This window comes from Spea bombifrons, chromosome 6, assembly GCF_027358695.1.
Source record: "Spea bombifrons isolate aSpeBom1 chromosome 6, aSpeBom1.2.pri, whole genome shotgun sequence".
In the NCBI taxonomy this organism is placed as follows: Eukaryota; Metazoa; Chordata; class Amphibia; order Anura; family Pelobatidae; genus Spea; species Spea bombifrons.
The window spans coordinates 50262350-50280403 of NC_071092.1; the positions used below are offsets into that span (position 1 = coordinate 50262350).

Consider the following 18054-nt stretch of genomic DNA (forward strand, 5'->3'; position numbering starts at 1 on the left):
GCATTAAGGTGCCCTGGTAAACGAGGGGTTGTGACACTGAAGTAGTAGGGCAGCAGCTCGCTGTAAGGTAAGAGGGAGGGAGAGGAGGAGAATGAGTGTGTGTGTGCATATGTAAGTGTATGGTGTTAGAGTGTGCGACTGTATGCCATTGGAGTGCACGTGTTAGTGTATAGTGTTAGCATGTGTGTAAGCATATGTTGTTCTAGGGTGAGTGTGTGTTACTGTTTAGTGTAAGAGTGTGTTTGTTAGTATATGGTGTTAGAATGCGTGTGGGTGGCAGCGGTAAGGAGAAGTGCAGGAAATGTAGATTATGGTTAGGGTAAACATGTTGGCGACCATTATACGTCACTGTTACTATAGGACTTTAGCATCAGATCTCTGGAACGGAGCAGCAGCCCTGCGCAAGGGGGTGGTGATTTTCACTGGCCACCCTAATGGCAACCAATGGTTGCTTGGATGGAGCTCATCCCCTTCTAACTGGGAGACTTAGTGGGGTATTGGGTGCAGTGACATTTTAATAAAGGTGTTATGAATGTTATGGCATCACTAGGAACGATCCATCTCATTCTGTCTTATTCCCCTCCAACCTCTTGTTGCTCTCTATATAAAATGTAATAATAATATCTGGTGACTGCGACTCCACCATGACCATAACAAGAATAATTCACAGTAATAAATGGTAAGTGCTGTTGGTTTGTAATACTGTAGTTTTGCCAACTTACTATTAAGCCCTTTGGTCCTTGCTCCCCTGGAGACCCCCGTGGTCCAGATGGCCCCTAACATGAAAAGATTTTAGAACAAAATATAGTAAAACACAAAATAAATTATAACATAAAAATAATTCCAATGCTAAGTCAGACAGTGTGAAATAAAAAGTGTTAGCAAGTGGGTCCATAACCTCACGGACCAATAGTTTGGCGTTTGTTGTTGTTCTAGAGGTCAATGCCTATAGTCTTGACCCTTGAAGGCAGTTTTGTCTCTATGGATAGAAAGATTCAGGCTTAGAAAGCCGTGGCTCAAGGACTCACAATCATCAGCTTTATGTTAAGGGTCTAATCACTTAGTCGAGTAGAAGACCTCCTAATGTGCCCAGTGCCCATTCCTGACAGCTGAGAGGACCATGGTTTTAGGAAGCCTTTCTGAATCGAGGTCCTATCACTTTGTGGAAAAGTAACGTCTATGATCAGTTTAGAGATATTCACAGATAGTCACAGGTCCAAGAGGAGTCTGGAGGGACCCCAACCACCTTGCTCGAATATGGAACAACTCTGCAAGACAAGAGACCTGAGCCTGGGCCAGACTGTCTGATTCTAGATCAGATGGCTAAAAAAAAAAACATTCAGCCATCTGCGTCTAATGGAAATTGAGTTCTTGTTACTCACAGGTAATCCTGGGGGCCCGATCACGCCCGGCAATCCCGGAATTCCTAGATAACCCTGGAGATTAAAACACAGAATTTAACAAGTAATTTTGGACTCACTGGGACATAGTTCAGTAAGAATAATAGATGGCAGAGTAGTATTACTTATGCCTTTGGTATCTCTGCAGTGTTTGACTAAAACGGTAAATGGTTTACTGAGGGGGTAACCATTCCACAGAATTAACAGAAAGAAAACCACGCAAAGACAGTTTCAACACTACTTGAATTATTTGTACCCCATATCAGACAATTAGGTCTAATTGCCAAACACTGAGCAAACTGACGGGAGTTGGGCTGATCCATAGGATACCATAAATACACCATTCTCCAACAAGGTCCCCATCCCGTTCCCCCGAGTAGTGACTATTTGGTACTTACTATTGTTCCCTTTTCACCAGAAGGTCCCTCAGGACCAGGAGTTCCTCGCTCACCCTGTAAAACATTACAATGTGAGTTTTCTATCTACCTTGATTCTTGCTGCTGTGAGCTGAACCTGTAAAGCCTCAAAATTCTGTAAAATCCAAATATTGACCGCAGGCTCCGCCATTAAGCGTTCATAAAGGACCATGAACATCCCAACCTTCCGTGCAGGTCTAGAGATAGACTGTAAGCTCTTTACTCAATGCAGTGCTTAGCATCTCTTTATAAATGCTGGATATATTGCTCTCTGCTGACCTTTGTAAAGTGGCACACTCACTGAAATTATTTCCATTATTCATCGCATTTGGGTGTTTTTAACATCAATTTTCTGTTACTCCTAACAACCTATAAGGTCTCCAAGATTGAGTGTTTCTCTATGATGGCAGCTTTTGTCTTGTGGAAAATTTGACAGCTTCTTTCATAAATGAACATAGGCTTAGTTGAGTGAAACCTATTTCAGACCAAGAGCAATATCCATATAATATCTGACATATCATTCACACTTTTCATGAAGTCATCTGATGATGTCTTAGGATAGGTAAACTCCTCCAGATCAGTGAAAAAATACCCTTCCAAACCCCTGCAAACATTCCCCCTCCTGATCCCTGCCAACATTCCCCCTCCTGATCCCTGCCAACATTCCCCCTCCAGATCCCTGCCAACATTCCCCCTCCAGATCCCTGCCAACATTCCCCCTCCAGATCCCTGCCAACATTCCCCCTCCAGATCCCTGTCAACATTCCCCCTCCAGATCCCTGTGAACATTCCCCCTCCAGATCCCTGTGAACATTCCCCCTCCAGATCCCTGCCAACATCCCCCCTCCAGATCCCTGTGAACATTCCCCCTCCAGATCCCTGTGAACATTCCCCCTCCAGATCCTTGAGGACATTCCCCCTCCAGATCCCTGTGAACATTCCCCCTCCAGATCCCTGCCAACATTCCCCCTCCAGATCCTTGAGAACATTCCCCCTCCAGATCCTTGAGAACATTCCCCCTCCAGATCCTTGAGAACATTCCCCCTCCAGATCCTTGAGAACATTCCCCCTCCAGATCCTTGAGAACATCCCCCCTTCAGATCCTTGAGGACATCCCCCCTCCAGATCCTTGAGAACATTCCCCCTCCAGATCCTTGAGAACATTCCCCCTCCAGATCCCTGCCAACATTCCCCCTCCAGGTCCCTGTGAACATTCCCCCTTCAGATCCCTGCCAACATTCCCCCTCCAGATCCCTGCCAACATTCCCCCTCCAGATCCTTGAGAACATTCCCCCTCCAGATCCTTGAGAACATCCCCCCCTCCAGATCCTTGAGAACATTCCCCCTCCAGATCCTTGAGAACATTCCCCTCCAGATCCTTGAGAACATTCCCCTCCAGATCCTTGAGAACACCCCCCCCTCCAGATCCTTGAGAACATCCCCCCCTCCAGATCCTTGAGAACATCCCCCCCTCCAGATCCTTGAGAACATTGCCCCTCCAGATCCTTGAGAACACCCCTCTACAGATCCCTGCGAACATTTCCCTTCTAGATAACAGAGAACATTACCATTACAGACCCAAAATGAGAAGCCTCTTGATGGAATTACGCAGCCTTAAATAAACATATGTTGCTAAAATGCCATTTCAAAATGTTAGGGTATATATGTTAGGATTAGAGTGACAGAGGAAATCTTACCTTTTCTCCAGGAATGCCAGGAGGTCCAGCCTCTCCAGGTAACCCAGCCGGCCCCTGTAAGACAGTTTGAGAATAATGTTGATAAAACAATGCGCTTACCATAAAGACAAAACTGACTTATTTCACCAAAATCTTACGTAATGAAACTCACTGAGAGCGAATTACTTAGCAATCATCACTAATTGTTGAAATGTACATGATTAGCGTACATATCTCATAGGCATAGCACGACGTATGATGTTAGTGCAGACCATGTGTTATTATTAGAAGGTTAAATTGTAACTGGTATACTGAGGTTTTTCATGCCTTTGCAGGGTGTTTTTGAAGCTTCCTATAGTTCATCGTGTCTTGACTCTAGATGAAGTTGTTCATGGTCAGAAATATACTATTTATTTTGCGGTAATACCCTGCGAATTCCATTAAATTACCTGGAGGCCGCCATTGCTGTCAGTCACACTGAGCTCATTCTTTATTACAGTGGGAACAAAGTTGCATTTGTCGTGAGGGCCTTACATCTTACGCTGCTTGCCTGTCCTTGGGCTTTAGGTGATGTCATTGGGTTCTGTCTCATTCCCTGGTGCAGATGAGATACCTTCCTAGTCACGTCTTAGCGTCTAATCCATATGCACCGTTCTACGCATTGGATGTCTTTTACTGCACCTCTGTGTACATTCCGGTATCAAAATGTTTTGGCTTCATCTGGAATTTCATGATCAAATGACTACTTAAACCAGGTACTAGATGCGTATCATCGTCTCTGTAGTGATCCTTTTGGTAATGTTTTGGGTGTGCAATGGTTTGATTTTTTGGTATTCCAGGCCTTGGTTTAACGTCACTGACCTTGTTATTTGGACTTTGCTCAAACTCAGCATGCCCTGGCCATTTGGCCTGAACCTTGACTATGATTTAGGATTGGCTCATTGGAGTCTGGAGAATAGCTGCTAAGTCCATGTGCCCATAGTACCTGGAGGCTCAACCGACACAGTATGAAGACCTGCACTGTTAGGGACTCCCTAGTTGTCTCAGACCAAGGGTCCTCCTGGAGACTAGTAGTTGTTAGACCTACACGGGCCATTGCTAGATCTCTGACGAGGTCCCAAGCACTGTCGGGGGTTCTACAGAAGTATTATACTTCTGTAATCAACATCACGTTTTTGTCAACCATGATTTCAGACTCTTGTTCATCATGTCACTCTCACTGGGGAAGCCTTTGCCCAGGCTGATCCTTTTCTGGAACAAAATTTCCCTCCCAGCTTAGTACCAATACAGTTGTCTGCATAAACTCCCATGGGTAATTTTATTACCTCCTCCATGTACGGAGTGTGGGAAGGTAGGGTATAATTGTCATCCGTCCATTTGTTAGTTAGAACTCACATTTAAAGTTGCATGCAAACTAGTGAATTCGTCGCCTGATTTTTTCAACTCGCATACACTTCCATCTCCAATATCTGAGTGTTATGTTTTGGGAGCGCTAGTGCTTTTTAAAATTATGTTACTGATCTACATTCTAAATTAAAATGTTTCTATACATTGAAAACAAACATTAAACAGTATAAACTCCAATCAACTTTTTTCATTAAAAAGCAAATACCAAGAACAGAAAAAAATACAACTTACGGCTTCACCGATTTTTCCAACATTTCCTAAGTCTCCAGTTTCACCCTAATAAAGAACAAGGTCATTAAAATTCTAATGCAACAAACAATCATATAAAGCACAATTTGAATATGATGTATAATTAATATCCCATTACAGGTCAATAGAGCATGATATGATATTGTTTTATGTTTGTCAGGACAGTTAGTCCACCTATGAAATCTAAAAGTGTGATACCCTAACTCTGTCTTTAAGGTACACAGGACTCCGTATAACTGCATATATCCCAAATTTTAGATCTTTTCACTCTTAATGGGAAATGTACCAGTAGATACGTTATTGCAACATTTGGGGGATGCAGAACTGGTCTCAGCTGACTGTGGGGCTTCAGAGGGATGCTGGCCATGGGTGGGTATTGTGCTGGACAGGCTGGAAGAGCTGAGCTATAAATATTTTTGCTCAATTAACTCTTTGGGGTCTATTCACTAAGTTCAGCTCGCAAATTCACTAAAGCCAACTCGCATTAGCATCTTCTGGTCCAGGGCACAGAAAAAGACAAAAGACCCATTTAGCCCCCCGAGACCCCGGTAACTAATATATCCACTGGCACACTCCCACATTAACACACATACTTACTCTCACACACACACTTACACATACAAAGTCCCTTCCTAACCCCCTCACCCTCTTACTCCATCCCCTTGCATGGAGTTTTCTTTTGAGCCTTGCATTTTACTGCAGGATTGTGTGACATTGTGCTATGTGACCCGACCATGTTCCCGTCTCCTCAAGTGTATCTGCCTGTACACACAGATGTTGTGAGTATATGTGAGTGCATGCAAGTTTAAGAACGCAGACAACTCTCAAATAAATTCGAACCCTAAAGGATGCCACCTGTAAAGAAAAAAGGAGTCACTTAGCTTTTTAAGGGCAAATCCAGGAATAATTCACAAAGCTCTTACGCCTCAGTTTTCAGTCCATGGAAAGGAGCCATCCAAAAAAGGGGAGCAAAAACATTATTGCCGGAGGCACTTTTTCTGGAATGGCTGCGCAGGACCATTCTCATATACCAATGCACACCAGTGGCCCCCAGTGTTAGATGTCTGCATTACATCTTCATTTACTTCAATGTACCTCATTCAAGTCTAATTAGTCAGTTTAAGTCAATGGAGATGTAATACAGACTTCTAACACTGCGGGCCACTATTGTGCATTAGTGTATATCCAGCACAGGTAGCAGCCACCTTTGACAGCGCCATGACGTGAAGATGGAGCGTTTGTTCCAGCAAGGTTAAGTCTTATTTTTTCTGGATGGCCTGTTTCAATGGCCTGAAAATTGTGAGATTATCACTGGATTGGCCCTTAAAAAGGTAAGTAACTTTTTCTTGGTTTACAAGTGGCACACTTTGTGTCCTCATCTCATGGAACAGTCTTTATGGATGTAAACATAGAAACATAGACCCTGCCGCAGTTCAGCCCCATTCGGCCCATCTAGTCTAGTGGGAGGACATTCTGCTTAGCTCCCATACTTGATAAAGTTAAATTTTTTTTACATTACATCTTTATCTCCAGGTTAGATTATGGAAGTGCCCCCCAAAGTATAATTTAGAATCTTTAACAGGATGAGGGTGTGATGGAGCGCACAGTCACTACCCCACATTGGTTAGTAGGGGTACTGGGACCGCATTTCTTTTTTAAATGTAATTATTTAGTTAGTTAGTATTGCTTGTATTGCTGGGGTGCTCACAAGTCTCGCAACCTCCTAGGTTTGCAATGTTCAGGTTAATGAATCTGAGTTACTTGATTTTTCAGCTCGCATCCACTTGACTCTTCTACAGATTATCTATTAACCAAAGTCACTATTGCCCTTGTGCAAGGTGAGGCACGGTGTAATTAAATGAACCTGGGGAATAATTATGTCAATGCCCCCTTACCCCCCTTGGATGTGAGCTGAAAAAAACAAGAAACTTGCAAATTCATTAACCTGTGAATTATAAATGAAATATGCAACTAAGATCCCCAGGGGTCGCGAGAGGTGTTAGTCTCCCCCATCCCCAAACCTCTTCTTAAAAAATAAATAAATGGGGGTTGTTTAAAATTTAAAGTAGCAGACACTCACATTCACTAACAACTTGCATTTTAGGAAAGCTGTTAGCATGCGCGGGTCTGTGACCTCAGTCAAGTTCCTTGATTTCTTAGTGAACAGATCAAAACAATTAAACTTGATGAAGTTACCTTTAATCCCTCTAGACCTGGTTCACCGGCATAGCCTTTCCGTCCTGGTCTTCCCTGCCCAAAAAAATAAGAAACATTATTTACATAGAAATTTGTAAAGAACTGAGTGTTAGACATGCACAATTCCTGATCTCGCACCAACGTACAAGTCTTAGTAACTATATTTTTAACCATACTCATTACTGAACTGTAAGTCTTTAATCAGAGCTGAGCCCATAAGGTAAAACGGGTCGGTGAGGCTGTTAATCCCATGTTTTGGCCCTTCTGCATCACGAGATTGTACGAGTTTTACAAGAGAAACATAAAAAAAAGGGCCCCAAACTCCAGCGACTCCAAGGGAATGTCTGCCACATAAATAACAGCGAACAGCAGGGCAGGGAAGTGAATCAGCGTTCATCAATCACCCGGGACGGACGAGGGGTTCCTGGCTATTTTACCAGATGTTTGGTTTCCTGCATAACAGGGGCCAGGTATGTCTGTAACCATCAAAGGGGATACATAAGGTGAAAGGGGCTTTAAACCTCAGATTCCATTAGCCTCTAGACCTACTGGGCTTTACTGATCCTACTTGGAAAGGTAATGTGTCTGCTCTATTTCAAGGTTTTTGGCAACCTAAACATTTAGAATATGGCTTGCTTCCTCTTTACATTAACTGATTAATGTGTTATACAGACTGTCATCTCTCAGAAAGACAGGACTGGTAATGTGTGGCATGGATACAGTACAAACCATGGGCTTGACTGACCATGGGGTAACTGCCATTGCTCTCTGTTCAGTCCACAGGTTTGTTGAAACATAATAGTGCATTTATTTCCTAAAGGCTTGCAATAGGCCATTTTTGCAGAGAAGCTCCCCAGGATCGCTCATACCTCCAGGACAAGATCCCCAGGGGTCAGCTCTTCTTCCAGGAGAAGCTCCCCAGGGTCAGCCCTTCTTCCAGGAGAAGCTCCTCAGGGTCAACCTTTCCTCCAGGAGAAGCTACCCTGGTTCAGCCCTTTCCTCCAGGAGAAGCTCCCCAGGGTCAGCCCTTCCTCCAGGAGAAGCTCCCCAGGGTCAACCCTTCCTCCAAGAGAAGCTCCCCAGGGTCAGCCCTTCCCCCAGGAGAAGCTCCCCATGGTCAACCCTTCCTCCAGGAGAAGCTCCCCAGGGTCAGCCCCTCCTCCAGGAGATGCTCCCCTTAGTCAACCTTCCTTCCTCCAAGAGAAGCTCCCTGGGGTCAGCCCTTCCTCCAGGAGAGGCTCTCCAGGGTCAGCGTTCCTCCAGGAGAGGCTCCCCAGGGTCAGTCCTTCCTCAATAAATAAACTGCCTGGGCACAACCCTTTCTCCTGGACAAGCTCACTGGGGTTGGTCCTTCCTGCAGGAGAGGCCTGTGAGTTCTTCCTGAGAAAAGCTCCCGGGTCGGTCCTTCCTCCAGGAGAATCACCCAGGGTTGGCCCTTGCTCCAGGAGAAGCTCCCTTGGGTGCTCCAGGAGAATCCTCCCGGGGTCTGCCCTTCCTGTGAAAGAAGCTCCCTGTGGTCACCCTTCATAATGCACAGTGCAATCCCCCCCCCAAAAAAAAATATGTAACTGCAGGATGTAAAAGATCTCCCTGGAGAAAGAGTTAATAGCATCTTACCCTTGGTCCGATGGCACCTCGAGGTCCTTCTGGTCCTTCTTCTCCCTGTTTTATAAGAATGAGACAAATAAGCATTGCAGGTTTTAAAGTCCCCAATAAATATAATTTGATATAGAGGGCGCTGGAGATATGGGGGCACGTTAAATAGTTTTTTTAAGGTAAAATGATCTTTATGCAGAGATGGTGTCAGAAAAATAAATAAACTAATAGCGATTTGCACCATGCAGCGATTGTGTTTTCAAATACAAAAAGGACAAAAAATCATGCTGGCAAGAGGGTAAGATGTGCAAACACCAGCAGTGATAGTATATTGGGGTGCAGACACTGGTAGTTATGATATATTGGGGTGGGGGTGCAGACACAGGCAGTGATGTTTCCTACCTCTACACCCTTTGGACCCTGGGGGCCCATTGGCCCTCTGTCTCCAGGAACACCCTGTAAGAAACAGTGAAGGTTTAGTAGAACATGGATTAGAATGAGTTATTTTTCACATTTGTTGCCTGTTGCCCACATTTATTCTCAATAACGTCTCCCACACTCGCATTCACTCTCTAACTGTGTCCCTATGTTCTCTGATGATCACTTCTGCTTTTGCATGTTCTTGTTCATCATATTCTTTCTTTTATCTTCTATCTTCGTCTGCATCTCCACAGACATCACCTTACACGAGCTTCTGCCAAAATGGCCCTCTCGCACTGGATTATGTCCAATCCTCCAATCAGGTGACAGAATGTGACCAGAAGTGCCACCATTTTGCCCTAAAGTGAACTTCCGCCAAAGTGCTTTCGGTGACGTGCCCCTCTGGAGGATGGAGTCAGAGGAAGCTTGGCCATATTTCAGAACTTCATGCCAAGTTATGTTCGCAGATAAGCAGGCAGTGATAGAAGGTAAAAGAGAAGATTGAGATCAGGAAGATGCAGAAGCGGAAGTGGTCAGCAGAGAAGGTAGGGAAACATTTAGAAAGAGAGAGAGTGAGTAAAAGGGCCAAAAATCTGTAACTTTGCAATTCGTACCAATCCAAATACACAACTCTACTACATTATAGTCCCTTTTTGTGAATATCTATTGACACTAAACCTGGACATGGTTTGTGTTCTGAGAAATGTTCTGTATGGGAGAGTCCTCCTTTTGGGTACCAATTTGTTATTTAATGAATTTATTTTTCACGCAGATATATCAGGAATCAAGGTTTGAGGCTTTTCAACTGGAAAAACTTCCGGGGAATGACAGCTCTAATTTGAGAATAATGAAAGGTGGAGTGTAAGTTTTTACCTTTGGCCCTTCGGGTCCATTCACACCAGGTAACCCAATGTCTCCAGGAAACCCCTAAAAAAGCAGAAGAATACTTTAAGATTAAAGGGGACGGATTTATGCACTGCGGGTAAATCAGATTATACCTTTAATAAAATGTAAATAATAAGTAAGTATTGTTCCTGATATCCTGTCATGTGACATGTCATGTGACTTTGGTTTGGTCAGAGGTCAGCATGTGCAGCAGCAACTATGAAGCACTAACTGAGCCAACCAGCATTAAGGAACCCAAACAAGTTTAACGCTGATATTATTACCTCAGGCCCGGGGGGTCCAGGGGGTCCTCTGAGACCTCGATCACCAATTTTCCCCTAAAATGTTATACACATAAAAATGAATCATTTGACAAGTATTCCAATCAGGCACATAAATAATATTATATATATATATATATATATATATATATATATACGGTATATATAAACCCTGCATTGAATCATATAAAAGTTAGGATACAGGACACGACTGTTATTAGCAGATGAAAGTGCTCCGGTCAGGCTGTATATTCTCCAGCTATGGATTGTTCTGGAACACATTTCACTACAACTAAAATATACATACATAATATATAAAGAAAATACTGATACATTATTCCCTGCGGAAGGACAACGAAGATACTCTCTCTCACTCGTGATAACAAGCACAGGATGGAGCGAGGAGCATGCAGATAATGATGGAGCTCATTGTGCATACATGGAAACGTCCCAGGGTGGGCCCAGGGTGGGCTCAATCTTCTGGGGGAGTGGCTAATCATCTGTGGAGGTGGGGCTAGCCCCACATAGGCTTAAATAAACTGGGAGTTGGAGGGAAGTGGGCATGGCTGGAGAAAGGGGAAGGTGAATTGTAGAGTCCGGAGCTTCCAGGTATCTGTGGGTGACACCTGCGTGAACAGGGTTCTGCAGCAAAGGGATCTTGTGTTAATTGCACGAGATTCCGCCACATTACACATTAATACCATGTATCCACAAATAAGTAAGCATGCAATTCTAGAGCAATCAGTGCTCTGATCTGTTACACCAGTTCCCATTAGACTGGCGCCATCTCTCCAATCTACCATCCCAGAGCTCGCAGCACTCAGGGCGTAAACATTTTTGGCATCTATTTAAGTCAAAATACAAAGTAACCTTTATATTTCATTCTATCCCTGATAAACAAAATGAATGATCTTTGTTTGACACCCAATGATTTTTTTAAAAGAAATGTTTGGGCAACGTACCAGAGGTCCCTGCTTTCCTTTGGGTCCTGGAGGCCCTGGGAGACCTGCTGCGCCCTATTAAAAAAAATTACAAGAAAATGTAATTAACATTTCACAATGACCTCTCCCCCATCCTCTCACTCTGACGTCTCCCTCCATCCTCTCACACCATCGTCTCACTCTGACCTCTCTTTCCATCCTTTCACTCTGACCTCTCCCCCATCCTATCACTCTGACGTCTCCTTCCATCCTCTCACTCTGACGTCTCCTTCCATCCTCTCACACCATCATCTCACTCTGACCTCTCCTTTCATCCTTTCACTCTGACCTCTCCCTCCATCCTCTCACTCTGACATCTCCCCCCATCCTCTCACTCCCACCTCTCCCACCATCCTCTCACTCTGACCTCTCCCTCCATCCTCTCACTCCGACGTCTCCTTCCATCCTCTCACTCCCACCTCTCCCACCATCCTCTCACTCTGACCTCTCCCTGCATCCTTTCACTCCGACCTCTCCCTCCATCCTCTCACTCTGACGTCTCCTTCCATCCTCTCACTCTGACGTCTCCTTCCATCCTCTCATTCTGACCTCTCCCCCCATCCTTTCACTCTGACCTCTCCTTTCATCCTCTCATTCTGACCTCTCCCCCCATCCTTTCACTCTGACCTCTCCTTTCATCCTTTCACTCTGACCTCTCCTTTCATCCTCTCATTCTGACCTCTCCCCCCATCCTTTCACTCTGACCCCCCATCCTCTCACTCTGACCTCTCCCCATCCTCTCACTCTGACCTCTCCTTCCATCCTCTCACTCTGACCTCTTCTTCCATCCTCTAGTTCTAAGCTCTCTTTCAACCCTTTTGGTCTGATCTCACCCTCCTGTCACCGTATCATCACATTACCATTTAAACACTGGAATTTTATATCACGGATATATATACACCTTATCTCCTGGGTACCCGAGCTCTCCTGGTTCTCCTGAAAATCCACGTTCACCCTAAATAACATATTGTTACGCAGACACAGATAAAACACTTACATTCAGATACAGATTCTATAAGTAAAAACGACTTGGAAATGTGTTTGAGGATTTTGTTGTGCTTAATATAATATAATATAAAAGTATAATAACCCGCTATGATATAATAAATAATTATCTCACGCTCAGCTTATAGCCGTTTCCAATGATTCTCCCCCTCCTAACATCCAGTGAAATCCTAAACCTTTTATTTCAAATATCCTAGAAAGCATCTAAAAGATGAAATGCTCTGTCTGGAGCTTAATTCCTGAAAACATGACTTTATTTAATGATTCCTGTGCTTATAATTATGTGACTCTGGAATAATGTGCAAAGAAGTTATTCTACATTTAAACCATTTTGTATTATAAATAAAGCAGCTAAAGGTTCAGAGATTGTCTCTATGATAATGAAATATATTTAGATCACCTTATCACCTTTGATTCCAGGTGCTCCCATGTTCCCAGGAGGTCCCTACGGGGCAAAGAATGGCCGTTAATATTCTGAAAGCGAAGATTCCCATGGCATGTCACATGATTTCCATAAAATACTAAGTAATACCTGAGGTCCAGGAATCCCTGATGGTCCAACTGGTCCCACCTCACCAACATCCCCCTGCAAGTAGAGGGCAATTCATTAATTAAGAGGACAAAAGATACATTTTTGTTCAGTTTTTACAGAAAACATAGGAAAGGGTTTCAGCCGTCTAACGTAAAGACAAACAAGTCGGTGGGGGCTGATGAGATTCACCCAAAGTTATTAAATAAGCTTAGTGGGTTACTAGCAAAACCGGTAACGAATTTATTTAACCAGTCACAGTTAATCACGTATGTTCTGCCCACTGACAAGAAAGCCAGTAGGGAGGAGTGGGAACTACAAGCCGGTAAGGACCTTGGGCTCTCCATTGGTACCCCTGGAATGCTGCGGCTCCCTCGGGATCACCCTGAAATAAAGACTCTTTACCAGGTGGCCATTGCTGGCTGGAGGCTATCTGGTAGTTGATGGGATTATCTGATTATGTTTGTTGTTTTCAATAAACCTAGTCCTGTTTGCACCATACGCCAAGTATCGACTAATGCTTGGGTGATTACAAAGGGTTAATCCCTTGAGCAATTGAGGACAGGAACCCGGGTCTCCATCACAATCTAAAGTCAGGATCAGGAGCAGTACCGGTTTAGGTCAGGGAGATCAGACAGACGATCTCTGCGATCTCTGAGTTTAGATCCCAATATTGCTGAATGGAAAACAAAGAAACACCAAAAAAACATCTGGAATATAAAAAACCAAATGCCCGGACTGTTCCTTTAAACATAGAAAAGGCTTTGTTATTAGGTGCTCCAGTAAATAAATATCATGTAAAAAACTCTACTCACTCTCAGACCAGGAAATCCAGGTGGCCCTAAACCTCCAACCGGTCCCTAAAAAAAAGCTTTGTTAAGAGAATACTGGACAAATTCAATGTTGTTAACCTGTCCTATAAATTAATCAAGGGGGTTGGGATACATAATCTTTGTCAGGCCCCCCATCCTGAACATGATGGGATTTGGGCTAAAACTAAAAGGATTATCTCTGCTTCCTTGTCTCTCTCAACCCTGCATACATTGTGGTTTTCATTGCCCCAATGATTTTGGGACTGGGGTTTAAAAGACAATGTAATTATATGCAACGTGCCCGGTAATATTTGAGGGAGATGGGTTTTTATTTTTTTTTAAATATCAGTAGCCTGACAGTCATGTTCTGGAATTCTGTATATGTTTTTTGAATAGCCTTGACTAGATCTCTTCTTATCGGTGGAGGAACCATTAATGTGCAATCATGCCGATGCAATATGACCTGTTATATTTACCCTAATTGTATACATTAGATATGGGATGGAATTCCTAACCTGTCCAAAGAACCAAGAAATTTGAACCAAGTGAAGCAAACCTAATGTTTGGAGTCCTCTTCTCACCTTTTCCCCACCCATTTTCTTTATTTCAAGGAAGTTTGCTGTCCTCCTCTTCTCATATGGGGAAATCCTGAGTGAGCTAGCCCAGGGAATTATTGTGACGTTATACTACAGTTGGTGGCAATGGGTGCTTCACATTGTTTTGTCCTTCAAGTACATCTTTGTAAATCCATAATAAAATCTGATTTACAAACAAACCAAACCTTTGGAGTCCCGCAGCTGGACACCTTAAAGCATTATCAAGATGTGCACTGATCTAATACTTACGGGGCTTCCATCTGGACCTGGGGGGCCTCTTTCACCAAAGTCTCCATGAACACCCTAAAACATGGAAAAGACCATTAAGGTAGGGAGTGGAGGAAAGTGTCTCGTAAGACAGTTGGGTAAGCAAGATCTAAAAATACTGGCCTCAGAGTATCATTTGCCAATAAAACCATCTGTGGGAGCATCAGTGGCATTTTAACCCCCCTCATTTAATTAATAGGTTGCCTTTCTTTAAAGGCCTGCTGCACCCGCACTATACAGGAATGAAGCCTTACTGTGTAGTTGAGTGAACATAGTAACTGCTGTAAGGTCTCCTAAGCCCAGGAGAGAACACCGGGGACTCCAGCTCGGTCCTTTGAGAACCTGTACCTTTGAGTTGCAGGAGTGGGATTTCAATTCTTCATAAGGATAAAATCTGATTTAGAAGGGCCGGTACTGGCTGATGATTAAGCACTGACTTTAATAACTAAAATGTCGAAATGTGCTAACCCTAATGGACTGCCCACCCAGGTCACTGTGGAATACTGTGTTATGGCGTGTCTTTGAGAAACCCCAAGTGATGCTGTGTAGTAAATGTTATATATCTATTTATATTTGCCCCTTAGTTAATAAATAAACTAATTAACCAAATTTGATTGGTAATTGGGTTCAGTTTCACAAGAAACACCCAGTCGTGATTACTGCCAACCTCACTAAATCTAAACATAAAATCGACTAAAAGGTCTCGAAAAGCAGCACGCGATGCTGCGATCTAAAGAAATTCAAGAACAGATGAGAAACAATTCACTGGCATTTATCAGTCTGGAAAGGATTACAATGTCATTTCTAAGGCTCTGGGACTCCAGCAAATCACTGCAATAACCGTTATCTACAAATGGAGAAAACTTGGGATGGTGATGAACCTTTCCAGGGGTGGTCAGCCGAGCAAAATGAATCCAAAAGACCATCAATGACTCATTGAAAGAAATGCAGGCCTTACATATATATACTATATATGTGTATATGATGTCGTTGTGTACCCTCAGCCCTGAGACATAGGTCTGTTTTTGATTGAAGCGGCTTTATCGAGGTGTAGTGTGTGTGTGTGTGATACGGTTGTTTTGATTTCCGCTAACACAGCGATACACAGGCATCTACTGCACATATCTGAGGATTTTGTTACCAATCTCCATCCCATGTTAAAAGGCACGAGCCACACGCAGCGTCAACCACAAAAGCAGAATGTTTCACGATGGAGAAGCTCTCTCTATATATTTCTATATTTACAGCCCAACAGGCGCCACCAGTGAGGGCTTCTCTTTGTAACTTAACTCCACACAGTGAAAACTGAATCCAGACGGTTACCGGCAGGAAACCCACAGTTATTTGCAGAGACTTATTTATAGAACAAGGGGTTCTAACCCAAACACAGGCACATACGTGACACCTCCTGAACAACTGGGGCTGAACATGTATATGATCCATTCAATCTGATTTAAACCACTGAAACAACATCCTTATGGGACTTGCTGAACCGTGCTAAAAAGGAGAAAACTCCTTAAAAAAAAAACAATAAAAAACCCCCCAAAAAACAAGGTATTAAATCTTTTCATGACTCATATAACTGGGTCCTTGGGCATCATATTATAATAAGGTATCGTAAAGCTATGTGTTGTGTACTTTGTATTGCTTGGTGTGTATAGCATGGTATGTGGTGCACATTGTGTAGTATATTGTGTGTATAGTTCAGTGCATGGTGTGTATAGTTCAGTGCATGGTGTATATAGTTCAGTGTATGGTGTGTATAGTTCAGTGTATGGTGTGTATAGTTCAGTGCATGGTGTGTATAGTTCAGCGCATGGTGTGTATAGTTCTGCGCATGGTGTGTATAGTTCAGTGCATGGTGTGTATAGTTCAGTGCATGGTGTGTATAGTTCAGTGCATGGTGTGTATAGTTCTGTGCATGGTGTGTATAGTTCAGTGTATGGTGTGTATAGTTCAGTGTATGGTGTGTATAGTTCTGCGCATGGTGTGTATAATTCAGTGCATGGTGTGTATAATTCAGTGCATGGTGTGTATAGTTCAGTGCATGGTGTGTATAGTTCAGTGCATGGTGTGTATAGTTCAGTGCATGGTGTGTATAGTTCAGTGCATGGTGTGTATAGTTCAGTGCATGGTGTGTATAGTTCAGTGCATGGTGTGTATAGTTCTGTGCATGGTGTGTATAGTTCTGCGCATGGTGTGTATAGTTCTGTGCATGGTGTGTATAGTTCAGTGCATGGTGTGTATAGTTCAGTGCATGGTGTGTATAGTTCAGTGCATGGTGTGTATAGTTCAGTGCATGGTGTGTATAGTTCAGTGCATGGTGTGTATAGTTCAGTGCATGGTGTGTATAGTTCTGTGCATGGTGTGTATAGTTCTGCGCATGGTGTGTATAGTTCTGTGCATGGTGTGTATAGTTCAGTGCATGGTGTGTATAGTTCAGTGCATGGTGTGTATAGTTCAGTGTATGGTGTGTATAGTTCAGTGCATGGTGTGTATAGTTCAGTGTATGGTGTGTATAGTTCAGTGCATGGTGTGTATAGTTCAGTGAATGGTGTGTATAGTTCAGTGTATGGTGTGTATAGTTCAGTGCATGGTGTGTATAGTTCAGTGTATGGTGTGTATAGTTCAGTGCATGGTGTGTATAGTTCAGTGTATGGTGTGTATAGTTCTGCGCATGGTGTGTATAGTTCAGTGCATGGTGTGTATAGTTCAGTGCATGGTGTGTATAGTTCTGTGCATGGTGTGTATAGTTCAGTGTATGGTGTGTATAGTTCAGTGCATGGTGTGTATAGTTCAGTGCATGGTGTGTATAGTTCTGCGCATGGTGTGTATAGTTCAGTGCATGGTGTGTATAGTTCTGTGCATGGTGTGTATAGTTCTGTGCATGGTGTGTACAGTTGAGTTCATGGCGTGTGCAGCGCTGAAGAATCTGCCCGCGCTCTATAAATAAATGTAATGTAATGTAATGTGTATAGTTTAGTGCATGGTGTGTATAGTTCAGTGTATGGTGTGTATAGTTCAGTGCATGGTGTGTATAGTTCAGTGTATGGTGTGTATAGTTCAGTGTATGGTGTGTATAGTTCAGTGCATGGTGTGTATAGTTCAGTGTATGGTGTGTATAGTTCAGTGCATGGTGTGTATAGTTCAGTGTATGGTGTGTATAGTTCTGCGCATGGTGTGTATAGTTCAGTGCATGGTGTGTATAGTTCAGTGTATGGTGTGTATAGATCAGTGTATGGTGTGTATAGTTCAGTGCATGGTGTGTATAGTTCAGTGTATGGTGTGTATAGTTCAGTGCATGGTGTGTATAGTTCAGTGCATGGTGTGTATAGTTCA

At 43.3% G+C, this 18054-nt stretch overlaps 1 protein-coding gene across 1 annotated transcript in view; it reads right to left on the minus strand.

The window, feature by feature from the left end:
• COL24A1 (collagen type XXIV alpha 1 chain) overlaps positions 1-18054 on the minus strand; it is a 64195-nt gene that overhangs the window by 28044 nt on the left and 18097 nt on the right. Inside the window, exons 11-26 of the mRNA XM_053469165.1 lie at positions 14698-14751; positions 13856-13900; positions 13044-13097; positions 12912-12956; positions 12408-12461; positions 11489-11542; positions 10530-10583; positions 10234-10287; positions 9343-9396; positions 8962-9006; positions 7345-7398; positions 5131-5175; positions 3514-3567; positions 1799-1852; positions 1383-1436; positions 723-776 (exon numbers count right to left, since the gene is read on the minus strand). Of these exons, the coding sequence (XP_053325140.1) occupies positions 723-776; positions 1383-1436; positions 1799-1852; positions 3514-3567; positions 5131-5175; positions 7345-7398; positions 8962-9006; positions 9343-9396; positions 10234-10287; positions 10530-10583; positions 11489-11542; positions 12408-12461; positions 12912-12956; positions 13044-13097; positions 13856-13900; positions 14698-14751 (828 nt within the window). The remainder of the gene's footprint in view (positions 1-722; positions 777-1382; positions 1437-1798; positions 1853-3513; positions 3568-5130; positions 5176-7344; positions 7399-8961; positions 9007-9342; positions 9397-10233; positions 10288-10529; positions 10584-11488; positions 11543-12407; positions 12462-12911; positions 12957-13043; positions 13098-13855; positions 13901-14697; positions 14752-18054) is intronic.